Source organism: Amphiprion ocellaris, chromosome 22, assembly GCF_022539595.1.
Source record: "Amphiprion ocellaris isolate individual 3 ecotype Okinawa chromosome 22, ASM2253959v1, whole genome shotgun sequence".
NCBI lineage: Eukaryota > Metazoa > Chordata > Actinopteri > Pomacentridae > Amphiprion > Amphiprion ocellaris.
The window spans coordinates 15,477,362-15,493,747 of NC_072787.1; the positions used below are offsets into that span (position 1 = coordinate 15,477,362).

At 38.9% G+C, this 16,386-nt stretch overlaps 3 protein-coding genes across 3 annotated transcripts; all 3 read left to right on the forward strand.

The window, feature by feature from the left end:
- The first annotated feature begins 2,527 nt into the window (after positions 1 to 2,527).
- On the forward strand, positions 2,528 to 7,052 carry abhd10b (abhydrolase domain containing 10, depalmitoylase b). The gene is made up of 5 exons (XM_023276137.3): positions 2,528 to 2,682; positions 3,168 to 3,354; positions 4,444 to 4,555; positions 6,020 to 6,157; positions 6,262 to 7,052. The coding sequence occupies exons 1-5, from the start codon at positions 2,589 to 2,591 to the stop codon at positions 6,601 to 6,603; spliced, it is 873 nt and encodes a 290-aa protein (XP_023131905.1). The 5' UTR covers positions 2,528 to 2,588; the 3' UTR covers positions 6,604 to 7,052.
- A 138-nt stretch (positions 7,053 to 7,190) lies between these two features.
- On the forward strand, positions 7,191 to 12,132 carry tagln3b (transgelin 3b). Its single transcript, XM_023276130.3, has 5 exons — positions 7,191 to 8,543; positions 9,377 to 9,604; positions 10,568 to 10,742; positions 10,870 to 10,972; positions 11,073 to 12,132. The coding sequence occupies exons 1-5, from the start codon at positions 8,460 to 8,462 to the stop codon at positions 11,212 to 11,214; spliced, it is 732 nt and encodes a 243-aa protein (XP_023131898.1). The 5' UTR covers positions 7,191 to 8,459; the 3' UTR covers positions 11,215 to 12,132.
- Positions 12,133 to 13,168: 1,036 nt separating this feature from the next.
- c1qtnf9 (C1q and TNF related 9) lies at positions 13,169 to 16,284 on the forward strand. Its single transcript, XM_023276129.3, has 3 exons — positions 13,169 to 13,538; positions 13,637 to 13,699; positions 13,917 to 16,284. The coding sequence occupies exons 1-3, from the start codon at positions 13,361 to 13,363 to the stop codon at positions 14,684 to 14,686; spliced, it is 1,011 nt and encodes a 336-aa protein (XP_023131897.1). The 5' UTR covers positions 13,169 to 13,360; the 3' UTR covers positions 14,687 to 16,284.
- Positions 16,285 to 16,386: the final 102 nt, after the last annotated feature.

Here is a 16,386-nt window from a genome sequence, read left to right on the forward strand (position 1 = left end):
CAGTGTGGTCTTACTACTGTTATGCAAAGGCTGTGGATACCTGAAGAAGACATAAAAATGTTAAAAGAATATAATAATAAATGAAGTATAAAAACTCAGCTGTACTATATTGATGAATACCTTTGTCCACTAATTTTGCTTTCATAGACTTTTGTTTACAATATGTTGTTTTCAGATTTAAATATGCATTTTTTTTAAATGGCAAAATGCAACAAGGTATATTTACCACTGTAGCATAACTACTGCAACTTACATGCATTTTCCAGTTTCTGATACATCTATCTATCTATCTATCTATCTATCTATCTATCTATCTATCTATCTATCTATCTATCTATCTATCTATCTATCTATCTATCTATCTATCTATCTATCTATCTATCCTCACAGATTGTTGGTTGCGATATAATGGTTTTGGATCAAAACATACATTTTTAAAATTTTCCTATATGATTAATTGTAACATGGTTTATTTACTACTGTCATGTAAATGCTGTACATTACATGCATTTTCCAATTTCTGCTACTTATATATTCCACTAAATTTCATGTTGTACAGATGTAATCAAAGCATATGATGTAAACATCCTGCCTGGTAAGATGTCAAATTACCCGATAGTGTAATCAATACTTAAAATCAGCTCCACCTCAGTAAATTACCACATTAAAATGATATTTACACCTCATTATACCACAGTGCCACAGTATTTTTAGTAAATGTGAAATTGTTACTGTTAAGTGAAGGCTGTGACTGCTACAAATATCCATAAAATATATTTATATATTGTACTAAGTTTCATATGCTACAGATTTAATCAATACACATGGTGTAAGTATCACACTTAAACAGGTACTTGCACTTTATATGCATTTTCCATTTTCTGCTACTTAAATTGCACTCACTGCTTTTGTGTACATCTACACCTGAGATCTTGACACTTTAACATATCAAAGCAATCACACTTGTAATATTATTTTTACAGTGGGGTATTACTACTGTTAAGTGAAGGCTGTGAATGCAAAAAATATCCATAATATTTCAAAAATGAATCATAAAATGCTCGATTGCACAATGTTGAAGAATATCTCTCTGGTTTTCACAGACTTTTGGTTGCAATATTATGATTTTGGAGCAAAACATATAAAAAATATGTTCTTGTATCATTAAATGTAGCATGGTTTATTTACTAATTTCTGCTACTTATATATTCCACTATATTTCATATAGTACAGATTTAGTCAAATCGTATAATGAAAATGTCTTCCCTGGTTAGGAATTAAACAACGTATCAGTGGAATCAATACATTAAATTGTCTTGGCCTCAATAAACTGCAACACTATCTGTACATGCTAATATATCATAACACTCACTCTTAAAAGGTAAGCGAAGGCTGTGAATGCCACTACTATCCAGGACATGTCAAAAAATGAAGCATAGAAGACTCATTACATTGAAGAGCATCTGTGTCCAATAATGTGCTTTCATCACAGGTTTGTGTTTGTGGCATATTGGTTTTGGTTCAAAGCACGAATGAAAAAAAGTCACTGCAAAATAAAAGCAACAAGGTATATTTACTAATGTAATGTAAATGCCAGGTTGCACTTAATGAGCATTTTCCACTTTTTGCTCTTTATAAATTCCACTACTTTCCAGATCTGCAGATTTCATTAAATGTCTGGTTAGAAATTAAACTGCCCAGCAGTATAATCAAAACATACAATTTGCTCCACTTCAGTAAAGTGCAACATTTAAATTAGCTTTATGCATTAAAACACCAAAACAACCTTTTAATGTAACACTAACAGAAGCAATTTCTGCACTGTGGATTGCTAGTGCTAAGCAAAGGCTGTGAATACTGCTAGTATTCAAAACATGCCCATAGTAAGCATAAAACACTCAATATATTGAAGAGCATCTATGTCCATGCAATGTAGCATTTTCACAGGCTTTCATGGCAATATGTTGGTTTTGGCTCAAAGCGTGAATAAGAAAACCACTGCAAAATATGTTTATTTTATGTCATAAATATGTTATCATTGCCAAGAGCAAGAAACCCCACTGCCATGGTGAAACAACTGCTTGTAGCTACTGCACAGTTTCAAGGTTTTTAATTTAGATTTCCATTTTCTGCCTCTTTGTCTGGTAACTGTAATGACTTTGTCTTTGCAGGTGATATTGCATGGCATACGGTCAGTTTATAAAATATTATTAACTATCTAACTACTCAACAGTAATGTAACCCAAAATCCATCTCTACCAGTAAAATACACATTTAGGCAATAATAATATTCACTCAATAAAGTAATAGCCTACCTGTAAGAGCCATTTTTGTACATAACTTTTTGTTTTTCTATACTTAGGAACATGTAGCACTTAAGCAGACTTTTAATACAGTATGACTTTCTAAATAAGTATTGCTATAGAATCTGAATGCTTCTTTGACCACTGCTCCACTGCTCTGTACTGTACAGTATGTTGTGTAATGTAAATGGACTACAACCCAGTGAGCAGCACAAACTCGAGTCACAGTGAACGAGACTTACCGCCACTACTCTCGCGATATTTCCTCAGTGGTCGTGGAGCAGTATGGCAGCCGTCGCGCTGAGGTCCTGCCGCAGAGGACTTTCACAGATTTTAAGTAATGGAGGCTTCGCAGCTTTGTCGACAAAGCGCTTGGAAGGTTGGTCGAAGTCTCAGTTTGCGTCATTTTAATATCACACAGTTTTTGTTTCGTTTAAAGGCATTTAAAGGCGTAGAAGGGGGTGTGGCTCACACAGACTGCGTCGTCCTGAAAATTTAGGGCATGTAAACGTGCGGTGTTTACGCTTTTTGCGTTTATTTGGTTTTTTTTTGTTTGTTTGTTTTTGCGCATTTTGAAAATAGTTAGACATCAACTGTCTTCAACAGAGTGTAAATTTGGGTAATTATTTGTGTGTTTGAACGATATCACCAACATGCCCACACCGTGTCTCGCCAGTAACCATGTGCTGTTTCCTAAATTGCGTCGATAAGCTTTATCCTATAAAATGGGATGTGACATTGTATTCAGCTAAGTAGTTTATCTATTATAGCTGTGTACTAGCCTATCTGTTGTACATGCAACCATTTACATTACACGTTCTGCCCTTTAAAACATATCAGCACTAATAATTCTGTGTCAACCAGGGGACAGGAGACACAAATCTACAGTTCAATATGCTTCACGACCAGAACTTCCAAAGCTGGCATACAGAAGAGTGAAGGGGAAGAGTCCAGGTGTGGTTTTCCTCCCAGGTTATGGCTCCAACATGAATGGGCAGAAAGCTGAGGCGCTGGAAGAGTTCTGTAGGTCACTAGGACATTCATATCTCCGGTAAGTCATCCCAACACTCCAGAGGCATTGTGAATGCTGAGTAGATTAGATCAAATACCCACTCTTCCCGGATGTCCACAGTCTTGGTTTTCAGCTTTTGAAACCCAGAAACCAATTTACTGTAAACAAAGACAATAACTTTTGCACACAGCGTTTAACCCAATTTAGCTCTACTCACATAGCAATTGTGTTACAGGACTGCAAGAATAGAAAACAGTGGACAAGATGCATACAACCACCACCACACAACCACAGTAATGCTTCTATAGATTTGGTCTGCAAAATTAGATCATGCACAAGTAGTCTCTTTTAAGTCTTTGGCCAAAAGATGTAATTATGAGTGTAGTAATTGTTGTACTGATATTGAAAACATGCTGCTAGCATAGGATTTACAGTGGAAAATGTGTTCAAGCTAAATCTTACACTAAATATCAGATTTTGTGGCGTTTGTATTTAATATGCTGCCTGTTTTTGTCCCGAATAGCTTTATACCTCTACATATAAGTGCATAGAAAATTAATTTTTGTGAAATTACCCATGGGGAGTAGTTGTTTTGTTTCTTGGGGGTTTTTTTGTTAGTTTTTTGAACAAAATGTCTTGTTACCAAATGCCTTTTCAGGGTGGCTGAGTTACCAAATCATAATCTTTTTGTCTGAGATGGATACTTTTTATCAAAGAGCTTTTGTTCAGTAATTTCATAATTTAAAAACCATAAGGATTTCATGAAAACACGAAAGTAGCAGCTGGTAACACGTGAGAGCTAACAGTTAGTCATGTATAATAAAATGATTGTTGCATTTTCTGTTAAATGACTGAGTGATAAAATAGTGAATCATTTTCACTATCTTAAAAATGCCTCAAAACCTTTAAAAACCTTTATTGTCCAGAATCTTTATTTTTAGGTGTCTGGATATAAAACACGATTGCATTGTACTGAGCACTCAAAGCTCATTCCTCATGTTAAGTGTAGTATTTCACTGATGTACTGTACTTACGGTGTCTCCAAAAAACCCATCTGTGGCCTTTTGTGGCTTACCATGGTTTTACACTTTTATAATCAGGACCATTGGGTCTTCTTATGTTTTCCAGGTTTGACTACACAGGACATGGGGCCTCAGAGGGCGTGCTAGCAGAAGGAACTATTGGTACCTGGAAAAAAGACGTCCTTTTCGTGTTGGATGAGTTAGCAGAGGGGCCACAGGTAAATATTTCTTAGAGTCATGACCTTTTTGCAAGTTACTGGTGGCTGATAACCAGTGAAGTTATGAAAACTTTACTCAGGAGAAATGGGAATTGAGGTGGACTCCCATTTAGAACAGGTTTCAAATATTAGATTCCTGAGAATCAGCCTGTTTTGACCCTCAGTTATTGATTTTTGTGCATTGTAAACTCTGACTTAATCCCAGAACTCACACTGTCAGGAATGTGCACCATCCAAGCTATTCATTTGAGCCTTGTCATGAAAGGGAATCATCTTGAAACATATGCATTCATGTTTGCAAGCTGGACAAGAGAAGTCAAATGCAAGACTTGTAGAACAGGTCCACTTGAGTCTTGTTGATTTTGACAAAATGTTATGTTTGGCTAATCTCTTGTTTGATGATCCACTTTGAACATGCATTACAGCATATAAAAATACTTTCAAACAGACTCATGCACACTGTCTGTCTGATGAAGATCTAGCACAGAAACATTGTGAATGCATGTGTTCTTGCAAGTTAGACAATGTGCGGTAGTTTGTTTGAAATTTTTGGATATGCTAATCCCTTTACTACGCACCTGTCTTGCAAAAAAGATGTGTGAAAAGTTCTCTTCATAATATGTTTTGTCCGCCAACAAAGTACCTGGTTAAGAACTTCTAGAAAATTCTATCTATTCATTGTATTTAATTCTAAAATCCAGATTCTATGAATATAAAAACTATTTGAAAACTGCTTAATACAGGATTTCTCTTGCTTCACTGAAATCATTTCTTGGTGTCCGTACAGCAGAGGCTCTAAGTCTCTAAATCACACTTGTGTAAGTTACATACTGGAACATGTTCGGCTCTAAACTACTGGTAATGTCCTGAAATCATGCTGATGAGCCTATACATTAAACTAAGACTGAAAGTGAGCACTGAGAAAGCTTCCGTCTTGAGCAGATGGGTCTGAAAATAGCTTTCTACTGTCAAACTATGCACATACATCATTCTGGGTAGTGAAAGTAAAGCATCCAGGTTAGTCAAGAATAATCAAAACTAAGGAGGCGGCAAGAAATCATAATTTCTATGGTATATATTCATCAAATTTAGCTTTTTGCAAACGGATATATAGCAGCACTACAACGCCTGTGTTGTAATACCTCAGTTTGCACTCAACAAATAACCTCAAGGGATTCATTAGAGAAATTATTTAAGTATCAGGTTGTACAGCAGAATTAATAAAGAGAACCGGAATTGATAAAATCTTATGAAATTCCACCTCTTTCTTGTGAAACAATTCCACCTTTTCTCCAGAAGATGGCACTATATTACTTCATATTTAGGCCAGTAGTCTTCCACTGCTACAATTACAATCTGCTGTTCTCTGAATGGAATGTTTTTGCTAAAGGTTTTAATTTTTTTTCATGAATCTGTTGCTCATTTTACTAAACAGTTGATTTATAGTGTTTCTGCTGCTTGTAGATACTCGTGGGCTCCAGTATCGGTGGGTGGCTCATGCTGCTAGCAGCCATTGCAAGACCAGAGAAGACTGCTGCACTGGTTGGCATCTCCACTGCCGCTGATCACCTTGTGACAGCGTTCAACTCTCTTCCACTGGAGGTAGGAACATGGAATAGTATCACATGTCATTTTTCGTCATTTAATGTACATTTTTGCAGATATTGCATTTTCTAAGTGAGATCTCTCCGTGTTTAAACGCACAGACACGTAAGGAGTTGGAGGAGAAAGGGGAGTGGACAGTGCCCACAAAACACTCAGAGGAGGGTTTTTACAAGTTCAGCATGGATTTCCTTCGTGAGGCAGAAAATCACTGTGTGCTCCAGAGTCCCATCCCCGTCACCTGCCCTGTACGGCTCATTCACGGCCTCAAAGATGAGGACGTCCCCTGGCACATCTCTATGCAGGTTGCGGAACGCGTCCTCAGCCCCGATGTGGATGTCATCCTCCGGCGACATGGCCAGCACCGCATGTCGGAGAAGGACGACATCAAGCTGATGGTCTACACTATAGACGATCTCATAGACAAGCTGACCACTTTGGTCTGAGTAAGGGATGGTGGAGTGAGCCTGAGAGGGTCCTGAGATAAAAAAAGAGAATGACTGTGTTAATTGGGAAGTCAACCCTCAAGGAAATTACCAAACACCGGCATGTTTCTCTGCCAAATATGACCTTTTATCCATCTCTTGTTTTTCCCCGTACTTCACCTGTTATCATCATCATGTCAACATGCCGTTACAGTGAAAACTATGTTGAAAGGGAGCTCTCCTGCTAGCTGTTCCCTGATATCTTCAGGTTGCATTTTTATGTGTTCCGGGTTATTGTATAGAGTGTTAAGTTGGTGAGCCGTTATTAGGTCTGCCAGTGCTGCTGTCTCTGCCGTCATTCTTACTGTTTGGCTGTTTTTCCCCTCCACTTTTAAGTAGACACACAGCTTTCCTGTGCCTTTTTAATCACTTTTCACCCGTTTTGGCCAATAAAAGCTCTGCACACTAGAGTGCAGGTCTCAAGTCTGTGAAGTTGCACTCACAGGTAACACAACTATCTCAACATTATGTGCTGTCAAAGGGGAACTGAAATAAGATAGTGCCACTGATATTGAAATGTATACAGAGTGGATTGCATATGTAGAATTTAAGTTCTGACAGAAGTTACAGTTGAAGGAAATTGCGTGCTGTGTTAACTTATTCTGACAGCTAAGTGAGTGTGAGGCTTTATCTAGTTAAGTATTTCTGTAGCTTTAAAGTTTAAATCAGGCCCCAACTCAAATCACCATCTTACCTAAACGATTTTAAAAAATCAGAAATTTGGAAATTTACACAGCAAGAGCAAAACACTGAACAATAATCCATAAGTATTTTAGCATGCTAACACTGATTCCACAGTGGACAGAAATCATCAAGGGCTTTAGACTACAGCTATCTGAGGTTTATTTTTGTTAGCAGAACATTCTGTTACATGACTCCCCATACCTGTTGGCCTTTAGCCACAGAGGGACCAGCTCAATGGACCCGCTAGACTGTTGATTATTAACATGTAATTGGCCACTAGCTGCACTGTGCTCAATGGGCCGAAACCAACCACTTATCTCTGTCAGATCCCACTTAACTGCAGCACTGACCTTTAACTTATGACTGAGCTATGTAGTCAGTCATTTTGTTTGTCTGTGACTAAAAAATAAAATGTCAGTTTATGGCAGTGAGACAATTGTAATCCAGGCGAGAGAGATGGCACGAAGAGGCGTTGCATATGGTTGCGTTTTACTATGTTGCTTATTTGTTTACTTTGAAATAAATATTCCACATTTTTGTGTTACTATGTAGTTGCATAAAATGAGGCAGACTTCTGTGTATAGTCAGCTCCAGCTCTTATCTGGCTCAAAACAACACAAATTCAATAAGCGATGAGAAATGGCTCTCATTAGGGAGACTAAGATACAGTTGTAAGGAACAATAAGGCCACTGTAGAGGCCTAATGAACAATATTAAGTCAGAAGGGAGACCAGGCGTTTAAAGCAGCCACCAAAACAAGACAGCACAGATTATTGTACTTAGGTAGCCATGAGCAAGTCACTGAATTCAGCTGTAACTTTATCAGCTATCATCGTGTAAGAAATGGGGCGGATATTGGATACATAAATGTCCAGTATCGGCTTTAAGTCTCATACAATTTGAATTTATTTGACACCACTATGCGCCCCTTCATGCTGAGGGGTCACTTGTTTCTGCATAAAGCTGATCGTGCACTACAGTGACCAGTGTCCGGGAGCGGAGTCACGTCGCATTCAGTGTGGAGAGTCTCTAGGGACCCCTCCTGGACGAGCTGCCATATAAAACAGTGACTCGCCCCTCCCGGACAAAGTGAGCTCCAGCCTGGTCCGACGCGTTTGTGCTGCGTTTCATGGATGCTTCAGCACTTCAGCATCCTCAGCCCTGCCCAGCTCAGCGGAATTGACACGGGACGAATCTCGCCGCTCTCCCCTCTTGCAGTAAGTGCACGGAGTTATTGTTTGATTAAACCTTCTTTGGCTGCATGTGAGGTTTTAATATTTACGCAAACGATGCCGTGTCGCATGCTACTGTGCGCGCTTTGGCCGGTTGCCTCTCGGTTTGTAAAATGTTCGCGTTGTTGCAGAATGCGTGTCAGTGTGGCGTCGTGTTTTTAGATGGAGACACTTTTATTGGGTTTGCGTGAATTTAACTCAAACTCATGCGCTTCTGACAGAGATGCGGTGCAGACAGTCAAGTGACGAGTCAACACAAACCTTCTGTATGCGTCAGAGAGGACTGACGTAATTTAATTAAACCGTATTGCAGGCTAAAAATAGCGAAATCTGAGCTGTTGTACAACTGTATGAATGCATGTTTTATGAGACTGTAAACTTTCTGATAATCCACTTGATTATTTCATTTTGTCGTGCTGACTGTCTACTGGAGGTCATACTTGAACCAGCATCTCTAAAGGCGCATCACTGTGCAGGAAACAGGCTTGATTGTTACCATAGCAATTAGAGGGCTTGTCCCCGTCCGGGACAGCAGCCAGTGGACCACACCCTTCTCTGCTACAGCCTCCAGAGATGCTCCTGGGTGGACTGCTGGGTTGTAAGAGAGACAGGTGCTGCTAGAGAGGGAAAAACCTGCTATTTTTAAAAAACTTTTCTTGAGAGATAGTTGGTTTATTCAGCAGATTTTAATTGTAAATCAACCAAAATAGTGGCTAAAAAGTCGTTAATAGGCAAAAAGGGCTGTATTATTGCAATGGTATAATATATTGGTCAGAAAACCTCCATTCTAACCTATATGCACTATTTGTTCTCTGCAGGGAACCTATACTCTGCCTATAGTACACAAGACTGTCAGGAGACCCACCATGGCGAACAGAGGGCCCAGCTATGGACTGAGCCGGGAGGTGCAGGAGAAGATCGATCAGAAGTACGACCCCGACCTGGAGCAGCGGCTGGTGGACTGGATAGTGGCACAGTGTGGAGGAAACCTGGAGAAACCACAGCCGGGCAAGCAGAACTTCCAGAAATGGCTCATGGATGGAACAGTGAGTGGCTGCAGTACCTTACTACTGAAAATAGAAGCTACTATTGAATTATTGAAGATGCAATATAATAGATTTACCAGCTCTGTCAGATTTAAAGAGCCCACAGAGTACCAAAGGCTAAAATAAGTAACCCAATTTGTGTGCACAGTTATTTTTAAACCTTCAGGAAATATTGCTGGTATTAGGTAACAGTACTGAGGCATTTGTTTTCCCTTAAAGCTTGTTATATTTTGCAATTTAATTAATGTAGCAATATTTTGAAGCTCAAAGAGGAATCCAGTTGATAATGCAGAATGAGGACTGTCATACAGAAAAATCTTCTGTTTAGCAAGTACTTCATTTTAAATTGCTAGCTGTTGTAGATCTGCCTTTGCAAGCATACAATTTTGCAGTACCTCTTAAAGTGTCTGACAGAAACTCCCTTCTTCAAAATGTTGTAAGAGCTAATTAACAACTAATTATAAAATGCACCCTGCACTGTGCTGCGCTGTCTTTCTGCTGGATACTCTAGCTGACTCTAATGGTAAAAAAAAAATCATTCAGAGAGGTCCATCATAGGCGAGGCAGACATTTCTTTCTGCACCAACAATTAACTCAGCACCAATAATGCAATGCAGCTGTAAGAACATTGCATCTTCGCTGCCAAAGTGACTCATACTTTTTGTCAATTAGAAGCTCTAAGCTTGTCCAATAAATGCAAAGGAGTTTTCATTCCACTTCTTGACAAGCATTGAAACAGTTATTCTCGGAAATCTTTTACAGCAGTGGCAGAAGTAGAAATGAACAGCGAAAGATATCAATTAGAATATTGCACACACCAAAAATACTGAGTAGGGCTTTTAGGCATAGCAAAAAAACAGTGTATCAGGGTGAATTATTATTTTAAGAACCATCAGTCATTAGTATGGTGCGGCCAGTAAGTCAGTCGAATTTGATCAGGATTTCTGACCTTTTTTCTCTCAGATTCTTTGTAGACTCATCAACAGCCTCTATCCAAGAGGGAAGGAACCCATCAAAAAGATTCCAGAGACCCAGATGGCCTTTAAACAAATGGAGAAGATCTCTCAGTTCTTGCAAGCAGCAGAAGCTTATGGAGTCACGACCACCGACATCTTCCAAACTGTGGACCTCTGGGAAGGTAAATGATTTCACAAATCAGCTACTCATTGCTTACATCTCTACTCCACTGCTGGAGTTGTGACTAATCTTCACATTAACTTTCAAAATGGTAACTTGCATGTCGCTACCAATTACTCTGGCTATAGGAAAGGACATGGCAGCAGTGCAGAGGACCCTCATGGCTCTGGGGAGTGTTGCAATCACAAAGGACGATGGTCAATACAGAGGAGACAGAGACTGGTTCCACAGGTGCATAAAAACCTCATTGTAACAGAAGAGCTAAATACATTCATAATTACATCTCTGTCTGTGTTTTATGCATGCAAATTTTGTGTTTGTGTGTGTGCAGGAAAGCCCAGGGCTACCGACGAGAGTTCAGTGAAGAGCAGCTGCGCCAAGGACAGAGTTTGATTGGTCTGCAAATGGGCAGCAACCGTGGGGCTTCCCAAGCTGGAATGACAGGCTACGGCATGCACCGTCAGATCATGTAGACCACTTACTGGCTAACTTGTTCCCCTGCTTCCAGACCTTATTTTCTACTAATACCACAAATGTTGTAGCCCCAAAATTTTCCTAAGCTTTGTAGCACCTGCCGTGTTAACCTCAGTTTCCCTGGAATTGCTGCTTTTGCCAGACAGTGTTCTATCCTCCCCCTAAAAAAATGATGTCAAATACTGTAGATCTCCTCCTTCAAGCTCTCCTCCTCTTCCTCTCATCCCTGTTGTCATGTGCTGTTCCCTTTCTAGCAATGTTTACTCTGTTTTTTTACTTTCCATGTTCACTTGTTTACTTAATGTGGGGCTCAGTCATTCCACATTGCGTTAGTCTCATTAAGATTTTTATTTTTATTATACAAACCGTCAGTATTTTACACATATCTACAGAAATACTGTATTCCAATGTTACAGCATGTGGTATGCTATGTATTTATATTTATGTAAACATTTATTTACATTTTCTTTGGTCATTTTCTGATGGTCTGTTACTATATTATTATAGTTTGGCCTTAAACCTAATGGAACTCAATGACTGACTATGTCTCTGCTATCATGTCTGAAGACTTGTTGCAGTATCCTCTGTAACCAAATCAACCTCACGTTGTGCCTGGTTATGGGACTACAAAGACTGGGTCCTGATATACTGGCCTGAAATTATAAATGAGTGTCATTCATTCTGAGCCATGCCCTTGTTATTTGTTTGTTAGATTACATATTTGTCCATTTGTGTACAACAAGCAAGTAAATGTGCAGTACTGCAACATGTATGACAGTGAAGTTTCCATTACTGGTGTCAGGTAAATACATTGCTTGAATGTGCACTTTTATGTGTGTTATGTTTATATTTTTAAATATATTTATATCTGGAGGCTTGTAAGAAGAATTGTTGAAGAAATAAAATGTGAGGAAATATATTTGTGTCAGTCAGTACTGTGAGCAAGTTGGAGTGTCTTGATAATGTGAATGTCAGGGGTGTATGCTGTGTGCTCAGTGTTGGAGGTGTGTTTTTTTTTCTCTTTTCTTATCTTGGTTTTATGTTCCGGCTCCTCCCATGCGCCCATCCCTCCCGTCTCTCCTCACTGTACACAATCTAATAGTGTTTGCAGCTCAGCATAATGATTAGGACGCTGGTTCCTGATTCATTCCTGTGTGCCTGCAAACCTTTGCCTTGCTGAGTGACTTTGAGTAAGATATTAAATCCACTCTCAGCTCAGTGTTGTTTAATAGCTGATCTGAGCTTGGTGGAGGGTGTAGAGAAACAGAAGTCACCAAAACTGCCTTAAAATATTTGTACAATATTAAAATGCACTGTTTTTTTTGTAATAGTTGCGATTCTCTGTTTTGTTTTGTTGTTGTTTGCAGCCAATTGAAATTCAGTGACCAAAAATCCACTATAAACATAATTAACGTAAGGATTTATCAGCTACATAACAGCTGAGGGAGGTGTTCTTAAAACAACCACAAAAGATCACATATTATGTCAGTAATCCAGTTTGTTAGGTCAATTGTTCCTGACTGTTGACATTTCAAAGAGCACATATGAGAAATACATGCATGAATTAACATTTTAGTTTGCTATTAGCATCCGGTATATATTCCATTGCACTGCAGCTAATACATGCACCCATTCCTAATGCCATATTATTTTATATCTCAATCAAGAAATATGATATTCTGGCATGAAGATGTCAATTGACCATATGTAATCATTTGCTTAAGGTTAATATCCTGTTTGCTGTGCTGGATATGAAAGCAGTTCATGTGAAACTATGTGGCCTTCTACATGTCTGATCCTCACATGCACTTTGAGTCTAAGCTTATAATTACCTTCAACCAGACTGGAGAAGGCTCTGAAGTGGCACAGGTCATGTGTAACGGACAAGGCAGACTCAATAAGTAAACCAAAAACACTCAGGCCAATGAAATGGCTTTGAGAGGTCTGAGGTCACACTTGCCTGATGCCTGGGTTTTCTTTGGTTGATGTCTGGTTGGTGTCTTGTGCTCTTCTATCGCTGTATTTGAGCTTCTGAGTTACGCATGTGGTAATGAGGCTAGCTATGCGCTGGCATGAACTTCTCTGAGGCGAAAAGTTTTTAAATTGTGAGATATTAGTTTTTGTAAGACTGGTGCATAAGGGGCAATGTTGCAAATAAGGTCACTACTGGTCCTTCTGTTGGTGGCCAGATGTGTTGCAGTGGAAGAAACCCAGAGTAAAGACTGTCTGTGCGGACATCCTGGAATACCAGGGGATCCTGGACACAATGGTGCACCGGGCAGAGACGGCCGAGATGGACTCAGGGGTGATAAAGGTGATCAAGGTGAGTTTAGAAGGAAAACTTTACATTTTCCTACATGTTTTAAGCTTCTACTTCAAAAGTTGCAATAACATTACATTACGTTAATCATCCATTCAAAGGTGAAATTGGCCCAGCCGGACGAGCAGGTAACGACGGCAACAAGGGAGACAGAGGGGAGCCTGGTATGTATCCTGAGAATAACCTGCCCCGATGAAAAATTAATCATCTCTAAAATATCCTGTGGTAGAACATTCATGTGTACATACAAGCTGTACATCCTTTATTTGTACATATTTCAATATAGTTTAACAATATTTGCAATATCTCTATGGATACGCCTAATTGTGAACACTTAGTATAAAAACATGAGGAGGTTTATTGTGTGCTTGTCATTTACAGGTGCAACAGGCCCAGCAGGCCTCAAAGGAAAAAGAGGTGATAATGGAGAACGAGGGCCTCCTGGGAAAATGGGCCCCCAAGGAGTGCAAGGGCCCATTGGCCTGAAAGGAAATAAAGGAGAGCTTGGGTTGCCTGGACCCCAAGGACCCAAAGGAGATTTGGGGCCTCCTGGACCAGAGGGTCCAAAGGGAGAAATTGGCCTTCGAGGTGACAGAGGGATTCAGGGACCACTGGGACCACCTGGCAAGCCAGGCTTGAAGGGGGAATTAGGTGTTCCAGGCCACAAAGGAAGTATAGGTTATCGAGGAGACAGAGGGCCTCGAGGTGAGAAGGGTGATATGGGTGAAAAGGGAGATGCACTAATTATCCCTAAAAGCGCCTTCTCTGTGGGACTCACGGCTCAAACTAAACTTCCACCAGCGAACGCACCGATCCGGTTTGACAAGATTATTTACAACGAGCAGAACCACTACAGTCCACAAACAGGAAGGTTCACATGTTCGGTGGCAGGTGCTTACTTCTTCACCTACCACATCACTGTCTTCTCCAGGAATGTGAAGGTGGCCCTGGTGAAGAACGGGGCAAAAATCATTCACACCACAGATAACTACCAGAGCAGCGAGGACCAGGCAGCAGGGGGCGCTGTGCTGCACCTGGATGTGGGGGATAAGGTGTGGCTGCAGGTGGCTGGAGGAGAGCTGTTCAATGGGCTCTTTGCTGATGAAGATGATGACTCTACCTTCTCTGGGTTCATAATATTTGGAACCTAATATACAATGCATTCATCTATAATTACTGGTATTAGAAATAGTAAAATGTTTTAAACAATAGAAATCAGTCAATAGAGATCAACTTTCCACTCAATTTTAGTTGATTTTATATTGTGCAGTGGCAAATGGTTATAACGTACATTACTGGATATCATACAAATTTAATAAATTCTAATTTGCTTCAGTGTAATCCAATTCATGTTCCTTAATTCTTCTTCACCATTATATTTATATATTTATAAAAGGAAACGTGTTTCTGTAATTACTGCTAGTTCAAATTCTAACAGCAAAACAAATGACAAGCTTAAAAAACACATTGTTTTATTATACATTGAGCTACTCTGAATGGTTGCTAAAACATGTTAAAACAAGAATATTTCTTAATATGAATGAATCAGTGATAATAAACATATTATTCTGCATTATGCTTCCTTTTCAAAACTTTACCTGCATAATTCTACTCATGCAAAATTTTTAATGCAGGACCTTTTTGCTTATAATTGTATATATATATATATTTTTTTTACACATTTTGCTGCTACTTTAACTAAATAATGTGAATTGCCTCCCAATTCAGGCCCTGTGAATGCATGATGTCGTTAAATCAGATCTGCTTTCTTGTAGGACCTTGAACATGCAATTCTTATGAAATAGATGTCTAAATCAGCCTGTAAGTTCAAATGTGATCTTAGCCAGGTGAAATGTAAATGTGCAAAGGTTAACTCAGCATTGTTTTTATCTTCCAAATCGTTTAATGTCTTACAATAAAAAAGTCATTAAATCATCTCATTTCTTCTTCTGGTATTTGAAAACGTAATTCTACCGAAATGAGTGTCACAATCAGCCTGGAATTTTGAAGGTGATATTAACCAGTTGAAATTGAGGAGTGGAAAGTCTAACTGCATTCTTTCTTCGTCTAGCCTGCTAATGTCTCACAATAAATAAGTCACAAAGTCAATCTTTCTCTTCCTCTGGTGAGGAAGGAAAATGCAATTCTACTAAAATATATGTTAAACCTACCCTTTATGCTCAAAATTATATTAACCTGATGAGTCTGTTTGCAGTATCATAATAAAAAAAAGTACAGCATTCAGGAAGCCATTCAGATTTGGAAAAGGGGGTGTATAAAGTTTAACTGTATTGTGTTTACTGCCAGTAAACAAGTCAAGAATTCATCTGCTTATTTTCCTCTTTTACTTGAATATGTAAATCTACTGAAATGGATGTTAATATCAGCCTGTTAGTTAAGATATATTATTTAGGAGAAAGCTTGCAAAGGTTATGTCTGCATTGTTGTTGTTTTTTTTTCTTTTAGTTTGTTTGCTGTATTACAATAAAGAAGTCACCCTGTTTGTTCCTCTGGTATTTGAACATGTAAATCCACTAAAATGTATGTCAAAATCAGCCTGTAAGTTCAAAGATGTTATTACCTACAGGAGAATATGTGCATGTGTATGCAAATCTACTAAAATCTATGTAAGCCTACAATTTCAAAAATGATATTAATCAGATGAAATTAAAGTGTACAATAGTTAACTCTGCATTATGTATTTCCTATAGCCTGTTTGCTGTATTACAATAAAGAAGTTATTAAGCCATTCTGTCTCTTTCTCTGCTATGTGAACATATAATTTGACTGTAATAGATGCTGAAATCTGCCTGTAAGTTAAATTATACATGACTTCATGACTTGCAAACAA